Genomic DNA, 18,766 nt, shown 5'->3' with positions numbered 1-18,766 from the left:
TCTAGTCCTTATTTCATGCACATTATAATAGAGAACCTGCTCTTCTTTTATGCAGCTTCATCGTGCACATATTCTGCAGAATACACATTTCATGTTGTATCTTATAAAACCTTTTCTGCCTCTTAACTTTCAACAAGGCACTGAGGCTGTTGTACTCTACCACTCAAGGCTGTATATTCAGTGTCAAATTTTTGACATTGTGTTTGTCAGTGTTTCGATGGTCAGTAAGTAAATGTCTCCTTAAAGTGCAATCAGGCTTTATATTTCTTCATGATCAAACAGGGAAGGTGAATCCACAGTTCTCTCGCAGAAAAAGATTGCGTGCCTGATTTGACTAAGATACCCACTGGTTAGCCATTAGAGGCGGAGTAGACATGTCAAATTTGGAGGATGCCACATGGATGGCCCAGGATCTGCTGGAGTCGTGGAACTGATTCCTTTGACGAGGAACTTGCGGAGACCGTGTGATTTGAGCATTCCGTGAATGCACGCGTGTTGATGATCTTACTATTGTCAAGAAACTGTCATGTTCAGGTTTATACAATCTAGGAAAGAGCTTAAGGTTGAGCCTGATCCTTCTTTTTCCCTCCAAAATAATCCTCTTTTCTATTGCACTCATGAAGTTGAGATGTCACTCTCCTACTCCAGTACTGATTCTTTTGTTCTTTTTTTTTTTTTCATTTTAATTTTAACAGGTGCCATCTTTGATGAATCGGCGCGGAAAGACGACGAGGTATTTCGTCTTGCCGTGGCAGATCTCAATCTGAACAATGAGATCCTGGAGACAGAGAAGATCACCATCTCTGTGGAATTCGTTGACGGGAACAATCCCTTCCAGGCAGTGCAAGAAGGTAGGAGGCACATTTTGTTGTTGGAGTTTAAGTACGAAATGGAAGGAGCATAAAGTTTAAAGCTGAAACAAAGTGCAAATCAATAGGAAAACTATGAATGTCTTAAATACACAGAAAATTCCCCTGAAAATGTCAGCATGGATAGAAAATGTGATCCACAGCAGTTCAAGACTTTTTCGCCCTCCCGTGATTTTGCTGGCCTTTTCGATATATTAGGAACAAAAGCCACAGGAAATTAATTCAGCAGATAAAAAACAACATTAAAAGTTGGCACAAAGTCAACCTCTGTCTTTGATTTTATTATGCATCGCTTCCATGACCTTTGTGTTGACCTGCATCTTAATCAGTAGTTTGATTTTTATTTATTTTTTATTTTTTTCCTGCTTTGCTTGCAAGACAGTCATTTGATTTCCTAGAGGAAAAACTAGTGTGTATTCCAGTTGGGTAGTGACTATATTTTCTTTTTCATATGGTGGCATAGATACCCAAAATGATGAAGCCAGCCTTTCAAAGCGTTACATTGTCCCATCTATTCCTCAGTCTAAACCAGCATGTTTCATTTGTAATCACAGAATCTTCTTGATCTAAAGAACGGAAATGAGCCACTAATCTGACTAAGCTTCGTTAAACAGATATCTTTGACTAATTCTCTGAAGTTGTGCTGATGATAAACTACATGAGGCAGTGTTGGTGGGAAGCCTTTTAATGAGTGAAGTCAGTGCAAACGCTATTGGTGCTCTCAGCTATTTAAACTGATGATTTCCATTCACTCATCCTGATAATGGGGAAAATGTGTCCCACAAAATGCATATACAACCCCTATTCCCTAACGGAGGGTGTGTTCAGTGAAATGAAGACACAGAACAACACCAAAAGAAAACAAAACATAAAAACGTAGTTACACAGGGCCAAGAAACAATTCAAAAACTAAATAGCGGATACCAAAATAAAAAGATACAATTATTTCGCAACTATTTGTAATTTGATAACAGGAGTAGCATGACTGAGTATAAAAGGGGTATTTAAGATATAGTGTTGGCAGCCGAAACATCTGGAAAGATATCCATCAATGTTGAGCTATAATACAAGCCATCCAGAAGTCTCTTTCAGGGCAGAAACTTCACATTTCAACAAGACAACGGTAAACTTCATACTGCACTGTCATCACAGTGGAAGGGTCTGACCTGGCCTGCCTGCCTGCGGTCCACAGCTTTCATCAATAGAAAATATTATGTGCATCATCAAATGAAAAAAAATTAAAAATAGCAACAAAGGCTGAGGACTGCTGAGCAGCTTGAACCCTGCATCCAAACCAAACATTAAACAGTCCTCTTCCAACACTAGAAGAACTTGTCTTCTCACTTCCTAGAAGTTTAGATATGTTTGAATTAGTTATAAAGACATATGGTTACCATGGTGTAGGGGATCTGACTTTTTTTTTTTTTTAAATGTGTTGCAGCCATCAAATTCAGAATGAGCAAATATTTCCGCGAAATGTTAAAATGTCTCAAATCAGTTTCAACCTATTTTAAAATGCCCGCATTCTTTTTTGGAATGAAACATGTTCATGGAATCCTATTCTTGCTTTGGGGAATTTGTTGCAAACACTGAACCTCTGATTTTCCATTTTTGATTTCCAATCACAAGTGCAGCTTTGCATGTTTGTCGGTCTGCCACCACATCCTTTTAAACTCCTAACAGCTGCACTTGTTGACAGAACTTCACTTCCACTACTTTGCAGAAATGATCATAAAGTGTTCTTCCACCAAAAGCGAGTGGAATAACTGAGAGTGCACGGGATGGCACGGGGGTGCTGCACTTCTTCGTGTTGTACGCAGATTCCAGCACGCGACATACACATGAGATACACAATGCAAGAACAAAAAGGCTTCCACACAATGAAGGCAACACTGAACCAAACGTCCCCCTTTAACAATTGAATGTAAAACTTACTAGCAATAATCTTTTTTCATGCAAGAATCTTCTATTTTTTTTGTTTTTCAGCAGCATGATTGCACTCTGGCTGGAGTGTAACGTGGTCAGATGTGAAAAGCCTCGAGTTAATGAGCACTCACATCGTCCTCCTAATTCCAACACATCAAACAATAAATCTAGAGTACTTCTGACAGCCGAACAACTTTCTTGTTTTGTTTTGTTTTTTTCACTCCTTTGCTGTTACTATTTTAACCCCCAAACAGGGGCACAGCAAATTGCAAAATATGGCATTCCTGCACTAATATTGGCACCGCTGGCTCGACTAATGATTCATCTGACAACAGGATGTGTCACACACGTTGTTTCTGACTACACTGGGCGAGCAGCTAATTAGGCCATTTGTTTTTGTGTTTGACAGTCATCCAGCAGTCCTTGTGAAGTAGGTGAAAATCCCAATATCATTTTATCCTCAGTGGTTTATGACTAATGGCTGTATCTTAAAAGGGCAGGTTTATTTTTGCACAAATCTTTAATGCAGACAGATATGTTTTCTATTGAACACGGCCATTTACTAAACAGAAAAGCTTGAACGGCTGCGCTAATGGACGAAAAGATTAAGTGTTATAGCAAAGGATGAACTCACCAGGCTCATTAGGACAATCTGACTCGGTGTCTATATGAACAGGTGTCAGAGGTATCATCCCAAGCAATTCATGGAGATGGCAGAATGTTGGAACAGAGTAAAGCTGGTTGATAAAACTTTGTACAAGTTGATCAATGCAGGTGTAGAGGGGTGAATGGATGGACAAACACATATGGAAACAGATCAAATATTAAATGCCTTGAGAAAAAATCTAGGCAACATCTAAAACATGTACCACCAAGATTATTAGGAAGTGATTTTGCTTTTCGGTTGTGGAAAGATAAAGATGATAACACAAAATGAATACATTTTGAAATAATTGTATTTACACTACTCTATTTTAAATTTTTTTATTTTGTTTTTTTGTTTTTTTGGTCTTGCAACAGGGAGAGACCTGGAGTCTCCTCCTGTTGCCTTCTCCGTCAGAAGTTGGCATGGCTGCCGTACACGACTGGGGGGGAACGCTCAAAGAGAGAGAGAAGAGAAGAGAGAGAAGAAAGTTTGAGGGGGGAGGGGGAGGGGGAGGGGGATAACATACAATATCCTTGTTGTGCTACATATATTATTTGCAGTTATCACACTGATCCAAATACTTTCCAACTGTTTTTTGATTAAACCAGCCTGAGCAGCTCTATCTAGACAGTAACGTGAAGCAGGAACATGAATTAACAAAGAGGTGACAACAAAAGAGGAACATGATTTTTAAAGTTTGAGCAAATGATGACAGAGAACAAGCAACTTCAGAAGCACCTTTCGTGAGGAGTGGAAGTGTGTGTGTGTGTGTGTGTGTGTGTGTGTGTGTGTGTGTGGGGCTTGTCCACTGGGTGTGACCGGAACTGTTGTGGGGGGACCCATGGCGACACCCCGGGGTCCGAGGCCATCGGGCCCGGACACCGCCACCCCGGCAGACGGAAGCCCCCCAGGCCCGGGGAGACCCCAGCGAACCACCCCAGAGAGCCACGCCCCCGCCCAAAAAGCACCAGACGGAGAATGCAGAGAGGAATCCCCCCCAGGCAAGAGGGGCCCACAAGAGAAGGATAAAGGGCACAGGGCCCCAGGCCCCGACCCAAGCCGCCAAGCCGAGAAAAGGCCGGAGCAGGGCCCCCGGGCCGAGCGGGCCGAGAGCCCCCCCAACCCCGGCGGCGAGTGCCGCCGCACCCCCGGGAACAGGCCCACCCACCGCCCCCCCCCAACCCGGCAAGGCAGAGACGGCTAAGGCCGCCGCGCCCCGGACCAGCCCCGCCCCAGCCCCGCCCCCAGTCGGAGGACAGTCAACTCTACACCCCCAGGAGCCTCATATCCCACCCGCCCCATGATCCTCCCCCCCGATCTTCCTGGAAGAACCCAACCCCTGACCCACCCCCCACAGACACCCACCCCTGACGCAGACGCAGACAGACGCAGACAGACGCAGACAGACGCAGACAGACGCAGACAGATGCAGACAGACACACACACACACACACACACACACACACACACACACACACACACACACACACACACACACACACTCGGGACGGGGGGGGAGTGATGACTCTCGCCCACCCCGGCCGCCGGCCGGGCCCCCACCCGGCCACCGCAGTATCCCAACCTCCACCAATCCAACAGCAAATGGAGAAGGAGCACCGCACCCCAGCCCCCCCACGAGCGCCACGCCCGAGGGAGCGCGCCCCCCGCATTCCAGCCGCACTCACCCCGGGCCGGGGCGGGACCCCAGCGGGAGGTGCTGGGGGGAGCCGCGTCTCCCGCCCTTCCCCTGCCCTATATGTGTGTTGGATGTATGTAAGGGTGTATTTACACTACTCTAAGTAGCAAGTAAAACTACTAAGTAAATCCACTGTTTCACAAAATCTCGAGATATTTAAGATTATGTACAAGTGTTATCAGGCGTAGAGGGATTATTGATAAATTATTACAAAGTTCTAAGCGCTGCTGAATGCACTAAAAGCACAAAAATCCCAGCATGAATTATGAAAGGATTTCAAATTTTTGTTTTTTGAAAAAATAAATAAATAAAAATAAGCAAACACTAGACACGAGAAGGGGTTTAGTTTTCTTCCTTTGCTAGTGGGGCCCTTTAGAACCATGAAGTTGAAACAACACCAAATTCCCTAGTTAGTCACAGATAGTGTGCTATCTTTAATTAATTTTAAATGGATGCAATCTATTCTGCCATGGTGGGATATTATAGATGCCAAACGCTGTGCTAATGTGTAACGGGAGGATATCTTTCTTATGCACAACAATGAAGCATGACTTGGCACAAAATTCAATAATTTAGATAGGCAGAGTGATGGATGCGCTCATGATTGGTTTTTAATAAATTTAGTTTTATCACAAATCTTATCCAAGGTGAAAGTTGTAAAATGATTTGTTTCACTGGGATCCAGAATGAAGCTTTCTTTTTTTTCAGTACTGAATTAATGACAAATTCAGTGAAAAGAAGTCAAGATGAGAGGAGGAATTGGCTCGATGTCAGACACGTGTCGAAAGTGGCTTTCTATCAAAGCACTTTTGCACTATGGTACTGTAAGCAGTTGAAGTTGGTGATCACACACTGTCCTCACTTCACAGAAGAACTTCGTATTGACTGCAGATAAACAAAAAAAACAACCAATGGATTTAAAGAGGCCTCGTGAAAAATGCCAGAACTTTGAAACCGCTCCGTGATTTAATTAACTGATAATCAAATACAAAGGCCTCATTATCCACGCCCATGCACAATTTGCAATAAACGGACGCGCACACCCCTGCATGCAATCGCTTGTGCGCCCCTGTGCATGTACGAACACTCACACACGCACACATTTCCATTCGCTTTGACTGATACAGGGAAGGGAGACACAGCGGATACGTCTGTGAGCTTGTTTGTTGAACAGGCAGCAGAATTCATGCCTGTAGCATGAATCATGCTGCACAATAGTGGTCAAAGTCTGTGTATCATTTACCTGGAGATTTGCTCAGAGAACCTTGCCTGGATGTATTGTAAATCCCTCTGTGTGTTTGTATACCTCTAAGAGCCTTGTTAAGGCTCTTGCTTTGATACAAGGGCTCTACAGTGATGCTTGGTACTCAGGCTATAATTCTTTGAAGTCTCAACCTGAGTTGTTCCATTAGCCCGGCTCTGTGTGCACAAAGGCTAAATTGCCGTGTTTGTTTGTTGTTGTATTTTATTTTCTATTCTTCTTCATTTCGTGGAAACTGAGCAGCTTGTATTTGAAGTGTTTTATATAGAATATTAGTATTGCGTGAATTAAAGGCCAAGAGTAAAGAGAGATGTGACAGCACAGCAGGAGGCGGTTTGCTCTTTGGCCGAACAGACTGAGCCACCAGCATGTTTCTGGATCCTGCAGTATGTCTCGTATCTCTTTTCATGTGGTTGTTGGATTTCAATCCTGTCCCTCTATTATATGTTTTTTCCTCTTTTGTTTGTACATTTTTTTTCAAAGCTCATAAGTCAGCAGTCAAATGCGTCATACGTTGATATTGGTCATAGATCGTTTTTAGGAACATGTTTAATGCTTGTCGTTTGTGCTTGGAACTTCAGTCAGCCAGTGTTTAATGACAAACAGGCTTTGCTGTTCTTTTTTTTTTTGCTTCTCTCATCCCCGACCATTCGAACTCCTGCAGGCCTCCAAGTTTCTCAGTCTGTTGACTGGCCTGTCCCAATTTGTGGGTGGTACAAGAAAATCTTCCTTTTCTTCCTGTTTGCAGGCGACTGAACAGAACGCCTCACTCATTTCCCTGCCAGTCTTCCTGCCGGTCTTCTGTTTGCCCGTCTGGTTGTGTAGTTAGCTGGCTGATGAATTTATTGACTCTCCCTCTAACTGCCTGTCTATCAATGTCGTTATCTGGCTATCTGGCATCCTGATAGCCACATCCATCTCATTTACCTCCATGTCTTATATATGTTTTTGTTCCAGTTGTTTGGTTAAGCTGATGTTTTAACAAAAATAATAAGAAAAGTGTTTAAAATCATTGTAAAGCTGTCTTTAATATCACAGTGATGCATATCTGTGGAGAATTACTCATAATTGAATTTATTTATTCATATTCATTCATTGTTATTGTACACAGTGCAGAAACATGTTAAAGAGATTCTTGCTTTACCTTCATGCTCAAGAGGTTTGCATCCCGTCGTCAGGTATTTTAAGTGATATCTATTGGTTTGATGATGTGTAGAAACTAACGTACATATGTTGAGGATGTATTGGATTTAAAGTTCTATTAGAGTTCCATCCTTATCTGAATATGTAACGTATTAACATAGAGAGCTCATTGCATGTCATCGCCAGATAAATGCCAGAGCACTTACAGGTTCATTAAGTGATTGAAATGGGTTAATCATTTGTAAACAGTCAGACAATATTCTTGTCAACATTTTGATGAATAGCAACATGTGTCCTCTTCAAGGGCCATATTTCCCCTGCATGAACATGTACAGGGCTAATATGGGCTTTTCATTCAGTTTATGATGGCAATCCAAACGTAATTAGCACCAGATATGAAAAAAAGGTAACGCCTCATTATGTCATCAGGACTTGGGACTCATTTCGAGCTTGGTCTGTGTGATGCGGAGCTTAGTGCAGTTCACTGGGGGAACTAGTGGGAAATCACCTGGCTTTAAAAAAAGGAAATCATAATATAATGATGCGGCAGCTTCGGCAGGAGCCCAAAGGGCAGGGTGAAATGTTGGGATTTGTCTGATGTCTCTGGAGGAAAGCGAGCAGTAAATTCAGCCAAGTGTGTGATCAAAAGAGTGGAATAGCTTGTCTTGAGCGATTTGTATGTTTTATAAACATCATGTTCAGACATACACTCCCGCTGTGCTCTTTTTCCTGTTATTGAACAGCCAGATAACATACTGAGTTCTTTATGATCAATATGTATTTCTTGTAAGACATATAGTATCATTTATTTTTGAGTGATCAGATGAAAAGTTTGCATATTCTTTAGTGGCATTAAAAGTTCTTTTAGATTTGTTATTTCAACACTCTTTTCCTCATAATAGTCTGTCCGTCTTCTAATACACCTGCATTTTTTTTTTTTTTTAGACCTGTTCTACAGAGAAGCCACATCAAAACACCCCTCATAAATCCCACAAAGTCCATCCATCTTTCCATTCGTCCATTTTAGCGTCATGGTGGGAACACAATCTCATGATATTGAGCAAAGGTCAAGGTAGGTTCTTGGTAGGTTGCTGTTTAGTTACACTTGGTACAATGGAGTCAGACAAATAAGGTTCTCCTGGCAACCGCCACACCCAGACTCATCCATCAGATTGCCAGATTGAGAAGCATGATCTGTCACTCCAGAATCAGAATCAGCGTTATTGGCCAGGTATGTCTAACATGCAAGGAATTTGGCTTTGGTAAAATGTGCACTCTCTGTACAAATGTAAACATTAAATAATAACAATAAACCAAAAATATGAACCAGTAATTAAAGAGTAATATGTACAGGACTAAAGAAGATGATAGATAACAGTGCAGTGGTGAGTAGTGCAAAAGAATGATGAAGTAACATGAGGTAATTAAGTATTTACATTATAAAGTAGTGTAGATGGTCATTAAAATTAAATAATATACATATAGATACAGCCACAGTGGCGATTTGTTCCAGGTTATTCTACAGCAGCAGGTCTGACATTTAGTGACGGAGTAGCGTTGGTCAGAGTGACACCCTCGGGGAAAAAACTGTTCTTATGGCGGGTTGTTTTGGCGAACTGTGATCTGTAACGCCTCCCGTGAACAACTTATTGCTAAGTTAAGCGAGAATACAAACTTTTTGTACTTCACCAATGTCTCTTAATAGAGATCATTTTTTATACTTGAATCTTACTCTTTTGAGGGCAGAAGAAACAAATTTGCCACAGTGGCATAAAGTATTGTGTGAAGGATCGTTAGAGCATGGCAATTGGTTTGAATGTAGAAGACAATCACAAAAACTGCTGATGCAAGTTCCACACAATGTCTAGCCAGCTTTTGTGTGGCACCACATTATAACTGCCCCGAGTTCTCACCATGAAGGGATAGTACAATCACGATGAGGTGAATATCAGAAAAAGTCATATCCCAATAATCATTTTTATAACAATGAAGACCTTATTACAATAAAGTTGTCAGACTGCATTTAAATTTTAGATCTAATTATCAGTTTAAATGCTTTGTCTAAATGATTTACTGTGTGCTGTGCCCTGAGGGTCGTGTGTGTGCATTTTGGATTGTGTAAAGGGGCTTGAATTAAATCACTCACCCGCTCTCACTCCCTTCATTTTTCCCTCCTCCATGGCACTTAATTGAGGGTCTGCTCCTGTCACTTATTTTCACATTTCACGCCCATCACAATATTCCCCCACTATTTCCATATCCTGAACAAGCCCGCCATGACTCCTAAAACAGGTGGAGCAGTGTGTGAGGTATGGTGTGTGTCCGTACACATGTCAGTGTGTGCCCGTTCATGTCTCCATTGATTAAAGCAATGAGAATCACCTAATAAGATAACAGTCTTTTTGGAAGGTGGAGGATGGGATGAAAATGAAAAGCGGGATGGTACCACAAAAGGGTGGAGGGTTCAGTAGTTGTCTCAGCTTATTTTTCATCTCAACTTAGTCTTGACATGCAGGGCACACAGCTGCATTTATGCAGACAAGGCTGCAAGAAGAAGAGGAGCCCACACACACCTTTTGCTGGAAGGTGTGCAGACGTTGTCTTGACGCATGTGGTCTTGACAGAGCATGCCAGCGTCTATGTTATTGGGAGCCCTGCATTTCACTTAGCATACACATCGGCACAACACATTAATAGTCAAAAGGACTACAGGTTTTCTTGGTGAATGTGTAATATTTATATGGATATGTTTACTGGATTTAAAACTCTGCAAAATATAGAATGGCTAATATCAGCACATGTGCCATTCCCTCTTTTATAAGCAAAGTGTTGTGGTGAAGAAAGATGAGGTGCTGACTATAATCAGTGTTATCCCATCGCTTATTCATTGATGAAAAATGGCAGGTATGTGTTGGTTGGATGTTATGAAGTGTGACTTTTTTTTTTATTTTTTTTTTAGTGTTTATATAGTTTTGTAAAACATTGCATATTATTTTAGCTTTGGACTGTATAATAAAACCAAAAGCCATTTAATTATATCAGACATCAATGCTATGATTAAATGATCATCTCCATATTTTTATTCCATACTATTGCCATACTACTGATAATGTTTTGACCTTTCATCTTAGTTTTTTAGGTCAGCCACGTACATATGACTGCTGACACATTTCAGCACCTTGGACAGCACCAAACGTCACAGACCTTTGCCTTGAACTGCTAAAAGCAAAAAGCCATGGAGGGTTAGAGAAACAGATAAAGTGCTTTGGAAAAACCTTTTCCAAACCTCTTAAGTTTTTGCACATTTTGTCATGGAGTACATATTAAATTTTACATGAATGGAATTTACCCTTTCCATCAACCTAACCCCCACTGTGATCCCTAATGGCTATATGAAAACTTTTTTTTTTTCCCAGATTGTTTTCATAAACTGGGTTGTCCTACAGTGAGATTTAGCAAAGTAGAAGATTGACATTTGCCCTGAGCTTCACTTGAGAAATGACATGGTGCAATTTCCAGGTTCACAAACTTGGTGATATGAAATCCCAAAATAACATGCATGACTTGACAAAAACAAGTTCTGAGTACCAGAGAACCTTTATGTTGAGTGTAATTCCAGTTAAAATCATGAAAACAAAACTTTTTTTTTTTTTTTTAATGTTTTCAACCACCAGAAAATGACTTAATATAAACAGAACCTATTAAAAACCTAATTCAAACAGTAATTTGTGCACTTGTTCCACACATGTCTCGTTTCCAGGCCTTTGCTTTGTGAAACATGGCCACACATTTCATCTTACTGAAATAGAAGCTTGCTCTGATACTCCAGCCTTAGATAAGTTTGATTTGCTTTTCAAAGCTGAGAAGGGTCTCTGTCTCTAGAGACAACAGTGACAAGTCGAGTTAATAGCAGCCAAAGAGCACTGCTGAGGTTTCCATAGAGACACAGAAGCTGCTCCTTGTAAATGTAATCAAGCGTCTCTCTTGGAGAGGAAGCTACATGAGCTATAATGGTATGGACACGAGTCTGACCTCTTGAACCCAATCCTTTGTATCTATGTTGTGTAATGTTTCATCCTGTTGTTTATCACACTGACATGTTGTCTTGCAAGGAGAGAACACCACAAATGGCCAACAAACCTTGCAGTTTTGAAAGTATTGGGTTGTTTTGTTTTTTATTCTCTGCTCTTATACCAGACCTGCAAGGTTGTTTCCCGCTTTTTACAGAAACATCCTGTCAACCTGTCGTTTTTGTGGGAGGCTTTTTATTTTATTTTTTTGCTATCTCTCCATCTCTCATGCTGCCTCTCTCGCATCCGTTAGAGAGGCAGCAAGTCCATTTTCCCTTAAATTGTCCAAATGTCCTCCCCCTTTGCTTGTCTCTCTTTCCACCAGTTTAAAGAGTAACGAGAGCTTTGCGGAATCTTGCTGACATGACCTGATACAATTTTTACCAGACTGCAGTGCACAGTGCAAAAAGCAATGCCATGAGTTCAGCCTTTATCATAATTGCTGTGGACATTGTCTCTGAGGTATTGCTCTGCACTGAGAGGGCTTGAAGAGCAGATGAAGCTTGTATGATCTCTGGTTGGCAGTCGCTCACCACTTCTAAGTTGTAACTCACAGCCTTCATTCCAGCCACTTTCTGAAGTCTTCATAGACATAATTCTGTACTCTCTAACTTTTTCTTTCCGTGTGGAGCTTTAATGTGCTATATTTGCAGTTGAGAGGTTCCCCCGGGGACTCCAGTTTCTTCACACAATCGAACGACATACATTTGAGTTTAAATGCCTCTAACATGCTTGCAGGTGTGTGCTTCCTTCTGTTGGCTCTATGATTAAAGCGTCATACACAGCATGGTTTCATTCAGTCTTAATGCTTTAAGCACATGGTTCGGATCTCATTATGTTGCTTTCATTACTGTTCATTAGAAATTGTCCGCCTCAAGAATATATCACAGAGGGCTTTTGCAGGGATGTCTGATACATTATTTTTAGTGATAGATGCACCAACTGATGGATGGCAGTTCACTACTTTAAAGCCTAAAAAGCTATTAAGTGTTGCCAATGTTGTAAGTGCAGTTCATTATAGTTGAGACTTACTTTGCTTTTTTTCACCTTTCTTACCACCTAGTCAGTTACTTTATCTTCAAATAGAGTAATATTTTAAATGAGAATTTGACTGCTTGAAGTAGTGCACCTTTGTTTCTTTGTTTTAAATCCTCCTCAAATGTTCATTTATGTCTAGATCAAAGTGGGCCATCAATTCCACCTGTGACAAATAAGTGCCATTATGTGGTTCAAGTAGGACATTTGTATGCCCCCTCGAAGTGTGGGTTCATTTGGCTTAGTGAGGCGCTGTAACAATCACCCTCTAAATGGTGAAGCTGCTTTAGTTTGCAGTTTATTGCATTGCATTTCACTGCATTTGTCAAAATGTCAATTTCTAAATTCATCCATCCATCTCCGATAGCTCCTTCATTAAACTTTGTCATGGGGGTTACAGGGTGACAGGAAAACAAGGTTCAAAAACATCTCTAAACCCCTTTTGGTAAGTAAAGTAACTTTTTTTCGGTCCTGTTTTGGGAAAACAAGCCTCTGACTGCCTCATACTGGTTCAATAAAGCTCAGACCTATTTAAAGTGATGAAGATGACAGTGTCCAAAACCTTAAAATGTGTGAATACAGACATATTGGTACTTTCTCATCTTGGGTTAATTGGTTTTATCGGTTTTATCATCATCATCATCATCATCATCATCATCATCATCATCATCATCATCATCATCATCATCATCATCATCTTCATCTTCATCTTCATCTTCTTCTTCTTCTTCTTCTTCTTCTTCTTCTTCTTCTTCTTCTTCTTCTTCTTCTTCTTCTTCTTCTTCTTCTTCTTCTTCTTCTTCTTCTTCTTCTTCTTCTTCTTCTTCTTCTTCTTCTTCTTCTTCTTCTTCTTCTTCATATTAATATTATTTCAGTTTGGGGCAGAAATGCATTGCATGCAAATGCTTTTCAATCAAGAATGGTTGCTGTCATCATAAGGGACAATGTGGAGAAAATACTGCTGAGACGCCATGAGAGAAGTTTAATGGCTGATTCACGTGTCAGGTCACAAACAAGGCAGGACATTTTGCACCTATTATACAATCCGAAGTAGTTTAACCTTGGAAATAACAATCAAGGCCCATTTTTTTCCCCTCAAAATATCCCCTTCATTAATCTGACGCAAAACATGGTGTTGAAAATACTTGAGCTACATTGCAGATTAATTACGTGTACTGCTTATGCAAAATGGGAAGAGAAAATCATATTAAAATTCTCCATCTTTGTAAGTTCTTAATTAAAGTTTTAATGGATTAGAGTGACTGAAATATACATTTAGAAGATGTGTCATCTTTTCAATTTATCTTTTCTTCCTCAGTGGAACTCATGAGTCACAGGAACAATGTGGTATAGTGCTGAAGTCAGCATGAAACAAGCGCCTTTAGGGTGTGAGACACATCTGAGTGCATGAGTGTGTTGAGACGAACTGGAGCCAACTTTCTCCGGATGATTAGTGCACTGTGGTAATGTAAACAGTAACAAAAAAACTCTAGCAACGTGTTCAAAATTTAAATCTTAGAAATAAATGACCTTTACAGGATTATTTCTATCATTTACCTGCTGTGCTTTCCACTCTCTTCCCCATCATCCCCTTTTTGCAGAATTTAGTCAGATTGCCAAAATAAAGAAATTATATTTTCATATTCTGAACATTTTGATTTTCTACATCAATCGCGTAATGTTCTTTATTCATATAGATTTTAATGTGCTGTTTAAAAGATAAAAAAAAAACTCACCATACTCTGCTGGAGTCTGCAATCCAAACATAAATAAGAGGAGTAAACTACCGTAACACTGCACCTTACCAATTGTTAATGTGATATTACTGCGAACTGATAGCAGTTTAAAATTTGGCACTTTGTAACAAACATTTGTTGGGCATGTTAAAATCTCAGTTTGATTTTGAACTCATGTGGTTGCTGATGACTGCTCTACCATCTGCCTTGTAGATATGCATGATCACTGATGGTTTTGTTTATGATTATCTGTCCTGAACAGAGCTGCATGCTCTTGAAGTTGGAAACCTCTGAACTTACTGAAAGGGATACATTTGATCTTTAATAACACATTTTTAACCTTTTTCCCCATGGTGCACTGCCAAGGGACTTCTGGACCCAAATTGGCAATAACAGCTTTTTACTGAGAAACAGTGACTGGATTTAACATTATTATCAATTTGTGAGGTGCTTATTAGAAAACACCTTTATTGAGAGCTAATAGGTCATTCAGTTTACACAATATTTTTACTTCAGGTCTTTCAATCAATGCGACTTTTCTGTCAAGGCATAATACAAATAATCCCTCTTTGATTAGCTCTAATTCTTAGAGTTAATGGAAATATCAATGAAGCCTGGGTGATATTGCATTAAATCCTCATTTGAAAGATGCAGTATTTGTGACCATCCAACAATGATGAATCCGTGGGTTCTTTTATCAATGATTAATCAGTACTATTTAATTTACTTTTAATTAAAGCAAGAACGATTCCATGTCCTCCAGTTACATGATGCAGCTGACCCATTCAAGCATTGTGAATCCAAATAAATGAATCTCCAATTGACTGTTTGTACATGCTGGCTGTGTGTGTGTGAGACGGGGGGAATTATGTTTACAGCTTTCCTTGTGTTCATTTTTGAACATTTTCAAAACTTGGCCTTACATGTGAAAAGTAGAACTTCTCTAATTTGTCCAGGCCTGTGTTAGTCTTTGAAAACATTATTTTACTTTATTATTTCCTGTGATCGCACACATCATCCTCATGTCTCCAATGATACAAATAAGTTCTTTGTTTAATCACAAATGTTTGGCTGATTGTACGGCTTCATTTCATCAACTGAAGCAATGCAAACATGCGCCGCTATGGTTGAGCGGCCCCTAACAGTTTAATGGCGAAGGGCACGCTCGTGTACAATTTCACTGCTATCTGATTAACACAGACATGTCCACATAACATGAGTGTACCACTATTTGACTCTTTACTAACTGATGCTACTTCAGAATAAACTACCAACGGACCAATGGTGCTGGGTGCTCAGGGGGTGTGTCACAGCAACACTACAATAATGAATGAAACAGGAAACACCAATGAAGAATATGAAAAGCTTTACAATGTATCTCGTTACTTTCTGTCATTGGAAGTTACATAGTGGTGTTTATGGTGAAGGGGACTTATAATTCCCTATTACTTAGGGCGTTGTTTTTGATTCAACTACTCTACAAACAGTGCAGGGAGAAGCACAACAGGGCTGGTCAGCGGGGACACCGCTAACGTGAACATATTTTTTTAAGAAATACATGTTGGTAAACCAACTGTAAAGTACTTGTGTTAATGCTGCAGTACCTTCAGAATAAAATTGGACAATACACTATTTGTCAAGTGCACATTTTGCCTAACACTTCAAAGAATTAGGATTTTTAATCATTGCCCAGCACTTCGATTTAGTTCAAGTGATGTTAAATATATGACCAAAGCAGTGTGGGGAGGCAGAAGATGAAATGGAAAGAGCAAGACATTTCCAATCCGATAGGCAGTTTGTTTGTGACAATTGTGCTCATGCCATTCATTTCAACCAGGAGTCTGATTTTAGAGGAAAAAAAGAGTCGAGCCTGGAGAGTTTCCACTACAACTCGGTTCAACGCCACATTGAGAGACGACCACAAAGTAATTCACACCAATGTGAAACTTTGTCATGAATAAATATTAAACTCATATTTTTGTGCTGCCATATGACTCAAAGAATGCCAGTACATGCAAACGGGAAAACAAGAAAATTCTGTACAGAATGAAACAATAGTTTTCTCACTGTGTAACCACAGCAACACCACCGTCATTCATCAATCACCTGTTTGTCTTTGTCCCTCCTCCTGTTTTAGTTTCTTACACAATTTTCAAGCATACAGAGCTCACTTTCTCTGAAACAATCTTGCACATAAATAATGGCCAGTATCAAATAAATCTCGGGCCCTGTTTTTCTTTTCCGCCTGCCTTTTCCATGTCTCTGTCCATCTTTGTGTCCTCAATCACTGATGTGAAAGCACACAGCAGTCAGCTGCCATCCCGACCAAAGACATCTCATTTTCTCAGTCCGTTCCATCATTCACAGACTGGAAACCCTCCTCTTGCTGCCATCCTCCTTTTATTTGCCCATTTATCCAACTACCTAACAAACACTGTACACATCCAAACACACACACATGCACTAATACTGGGCACACAGCGGCTTTTTGCACTGACAGTGCTTTGCTCATGCTTCCCTGCGAGATATTTCCTTCCACCTCACTGCTGCAAGGCACGGCTAAATTACAGTGACGCTAAACCTGCTTGTCTTTTAGTCTTAACTCATTTCATTTTCCATTCATTTTTTTGTCCCCCGTCAACTCTTTTTCACTTTGTCTTTTTCACTCTCAGTTTTTGTCTTTATTAACAGATGAATTTCAATAATTCAATTAACCGCCCCACTAATCGGTGGTATGAAAGGGGGGTGGTTTCCATGGCAACAGTGACATTTTACAAGCGTGTGTGTGTGTGTGTGTGTGTGTGTGTGTGTGTGTGTGGGGGGGGGGGTCCAGCAGCTGACAGCTGGGGACAAACCACATCCAACCAGAGTTTCGGGGCTTTGAATAAAATGTGCGTGTGTGCTCGATTGGTGGTAGGTCTGTTGAGTTGATTGGTTGGTAGACAGACAGAGTGTCATTTGAAAAGAAGTGCATCTCTATTGAACGATTTCCTTCCTCCCCCTGCTGAGCATTGACCAGTGTATACACACTTTCTCTCGATCTTGATATGACTGCTTGACAGCCAGCTTCCTCTTTCCAAGTACACAAAGACAGTCCTTCAGTGCAGATGGAAATGTTCACCATGAAATTGTTTATTGTGTGTTCTCTTTCTAAGCAGTTATGTCCCTTTTTTTATTTATTTATTATTTTCTGCCCCTAAGTCTCTATATGAAGAGGCTACTTTATGTTTTGTTGAAGTCTCAATGAAAAGGTGAGAAAGCACACAGACCTATGAGGATGATATCCTTTTTTTCATCATTCCCTCCCAGTAAAATGATGTTGCCTTATAACTTACGGAGAAAAACAGCTACAGCTACATAATACTGAGTGCTACAAGAAAAACATGTTTTCATCCCTCAAAAGTAGGTTTTACCTTCTAAAATCAGTGGTGTTTGTTCTTTGATATAACTAAATGTGTAGAATAAAAGCTACATGTTCAGTTCTCTGAAGATTCAAGAGTTTTTGAAACTTTCAATGACAAGAAAGTAATTTACAGCCTCTAGCATTATTGTCAGATGTCACTATTTTTAGTCCTTACTTTGTTAATTTGCTAAACCTGTGTCACTGACAAGACAGTAAGAGGTTCTAGAAATTCAGAGATGAAAAGTTTTGTTTTAATTAGTAGCGATTCCTCTAGTTCAGGGGTCGGGAACTCGCAGCTCCGGAGCCGTATGCGGGCTCTTTGGTCCCTCTGGTGCAGCACCCCGAGCCTCGGTCCCACTGCAGTATATTCCTGAGCGGGGCAGTACGGTAAGGCAAAGGGTTTGGGGTCGGTGCGGCTCCCAGTGTGTTGTGTTCAGTGGGAAAAGGGTCCAAATGGCTCTTTGAGTGTTGAAGGTTGCTGACCCCCTGCTCTAGTTGAACACTACTGCACTATGTAAATAGATGTGTATTGTTCAGTAAAAAGGAGGTGGAAGAGGTCATATTATCCAGTTTGAATAATACTGTGCACATGTATTTGAGTCGAGTGTTTATGGGTTTTTGGTGCAACTACACACACACACACACACACACACACACACACACACACACACACACACACACACACACACACACGTTTTTTTAAGAATTGTTGGCAGAAACACAGAAAGAGATAAAGTCTTGACACATTGACGCCCACATTTGTCTTAGTGATGCTGGAAAGGGGTACATGATCGCCTCTAAGTCTTTCTCTTCAATCCCTTTCAAATCATGACTCAGTGTGACATTTTAGTGCTTTGATTGAAGATTTGATCAGCAGGATCAATCCTCGTAACCAAAATCACAAAAGGATAAGGAGAGATTCCTAAAGGTCATATACTGAGTCACTAGACTGTGTGTCAGAGAATATGAGCAGCACCAGAG

The 18,766-nt window shown here is 40.6% G+C and overlaps 1 protein-coding gene across 1 annotated transcript in view; it reads left to right on the top strand.

Annotated features, from left to right (window-relative positions):
* Nucleotides 1–18,766, top strand: part of grid2 (glutamate receptor, ionotropic, delta 2) — a gene marked incomplete at both ends in the record, with an annotated part of 512,472 nt that overhangs the window by 95,553 nt on the left and 398,153 nt on the right. Inside the window, one exon of the mRNA XM_080467951.1 lies at nucleotides 696–851. Within this exon, the coding sequence (XP_080324077.1) occupies nucleotides 696–851 (156 nt within the window). The remainder of the gene's footprint in view (nucleotides 1–695; nucleotides 852–18,766) is intronic.

This window comes from Lipophrys pholis (genome assembly GCF_963383615.2).
Source record: "Lipophrys pholis genome assembly, chromosome: 7".
In the NCBI taxonomy this organism is placed as follows: domain Eukaryota; kingdom Metazoa; phylum Chordata; class Actinopteri; order Blenniiformes; family Blenniidae; genus Lipophrys; species Lipophrys pholis.
The sequence above is the reverse complement of the archived record's forward strand: the minus strand, read 5'-3'. Positions and strand labels throughout refer to the sequence as shown.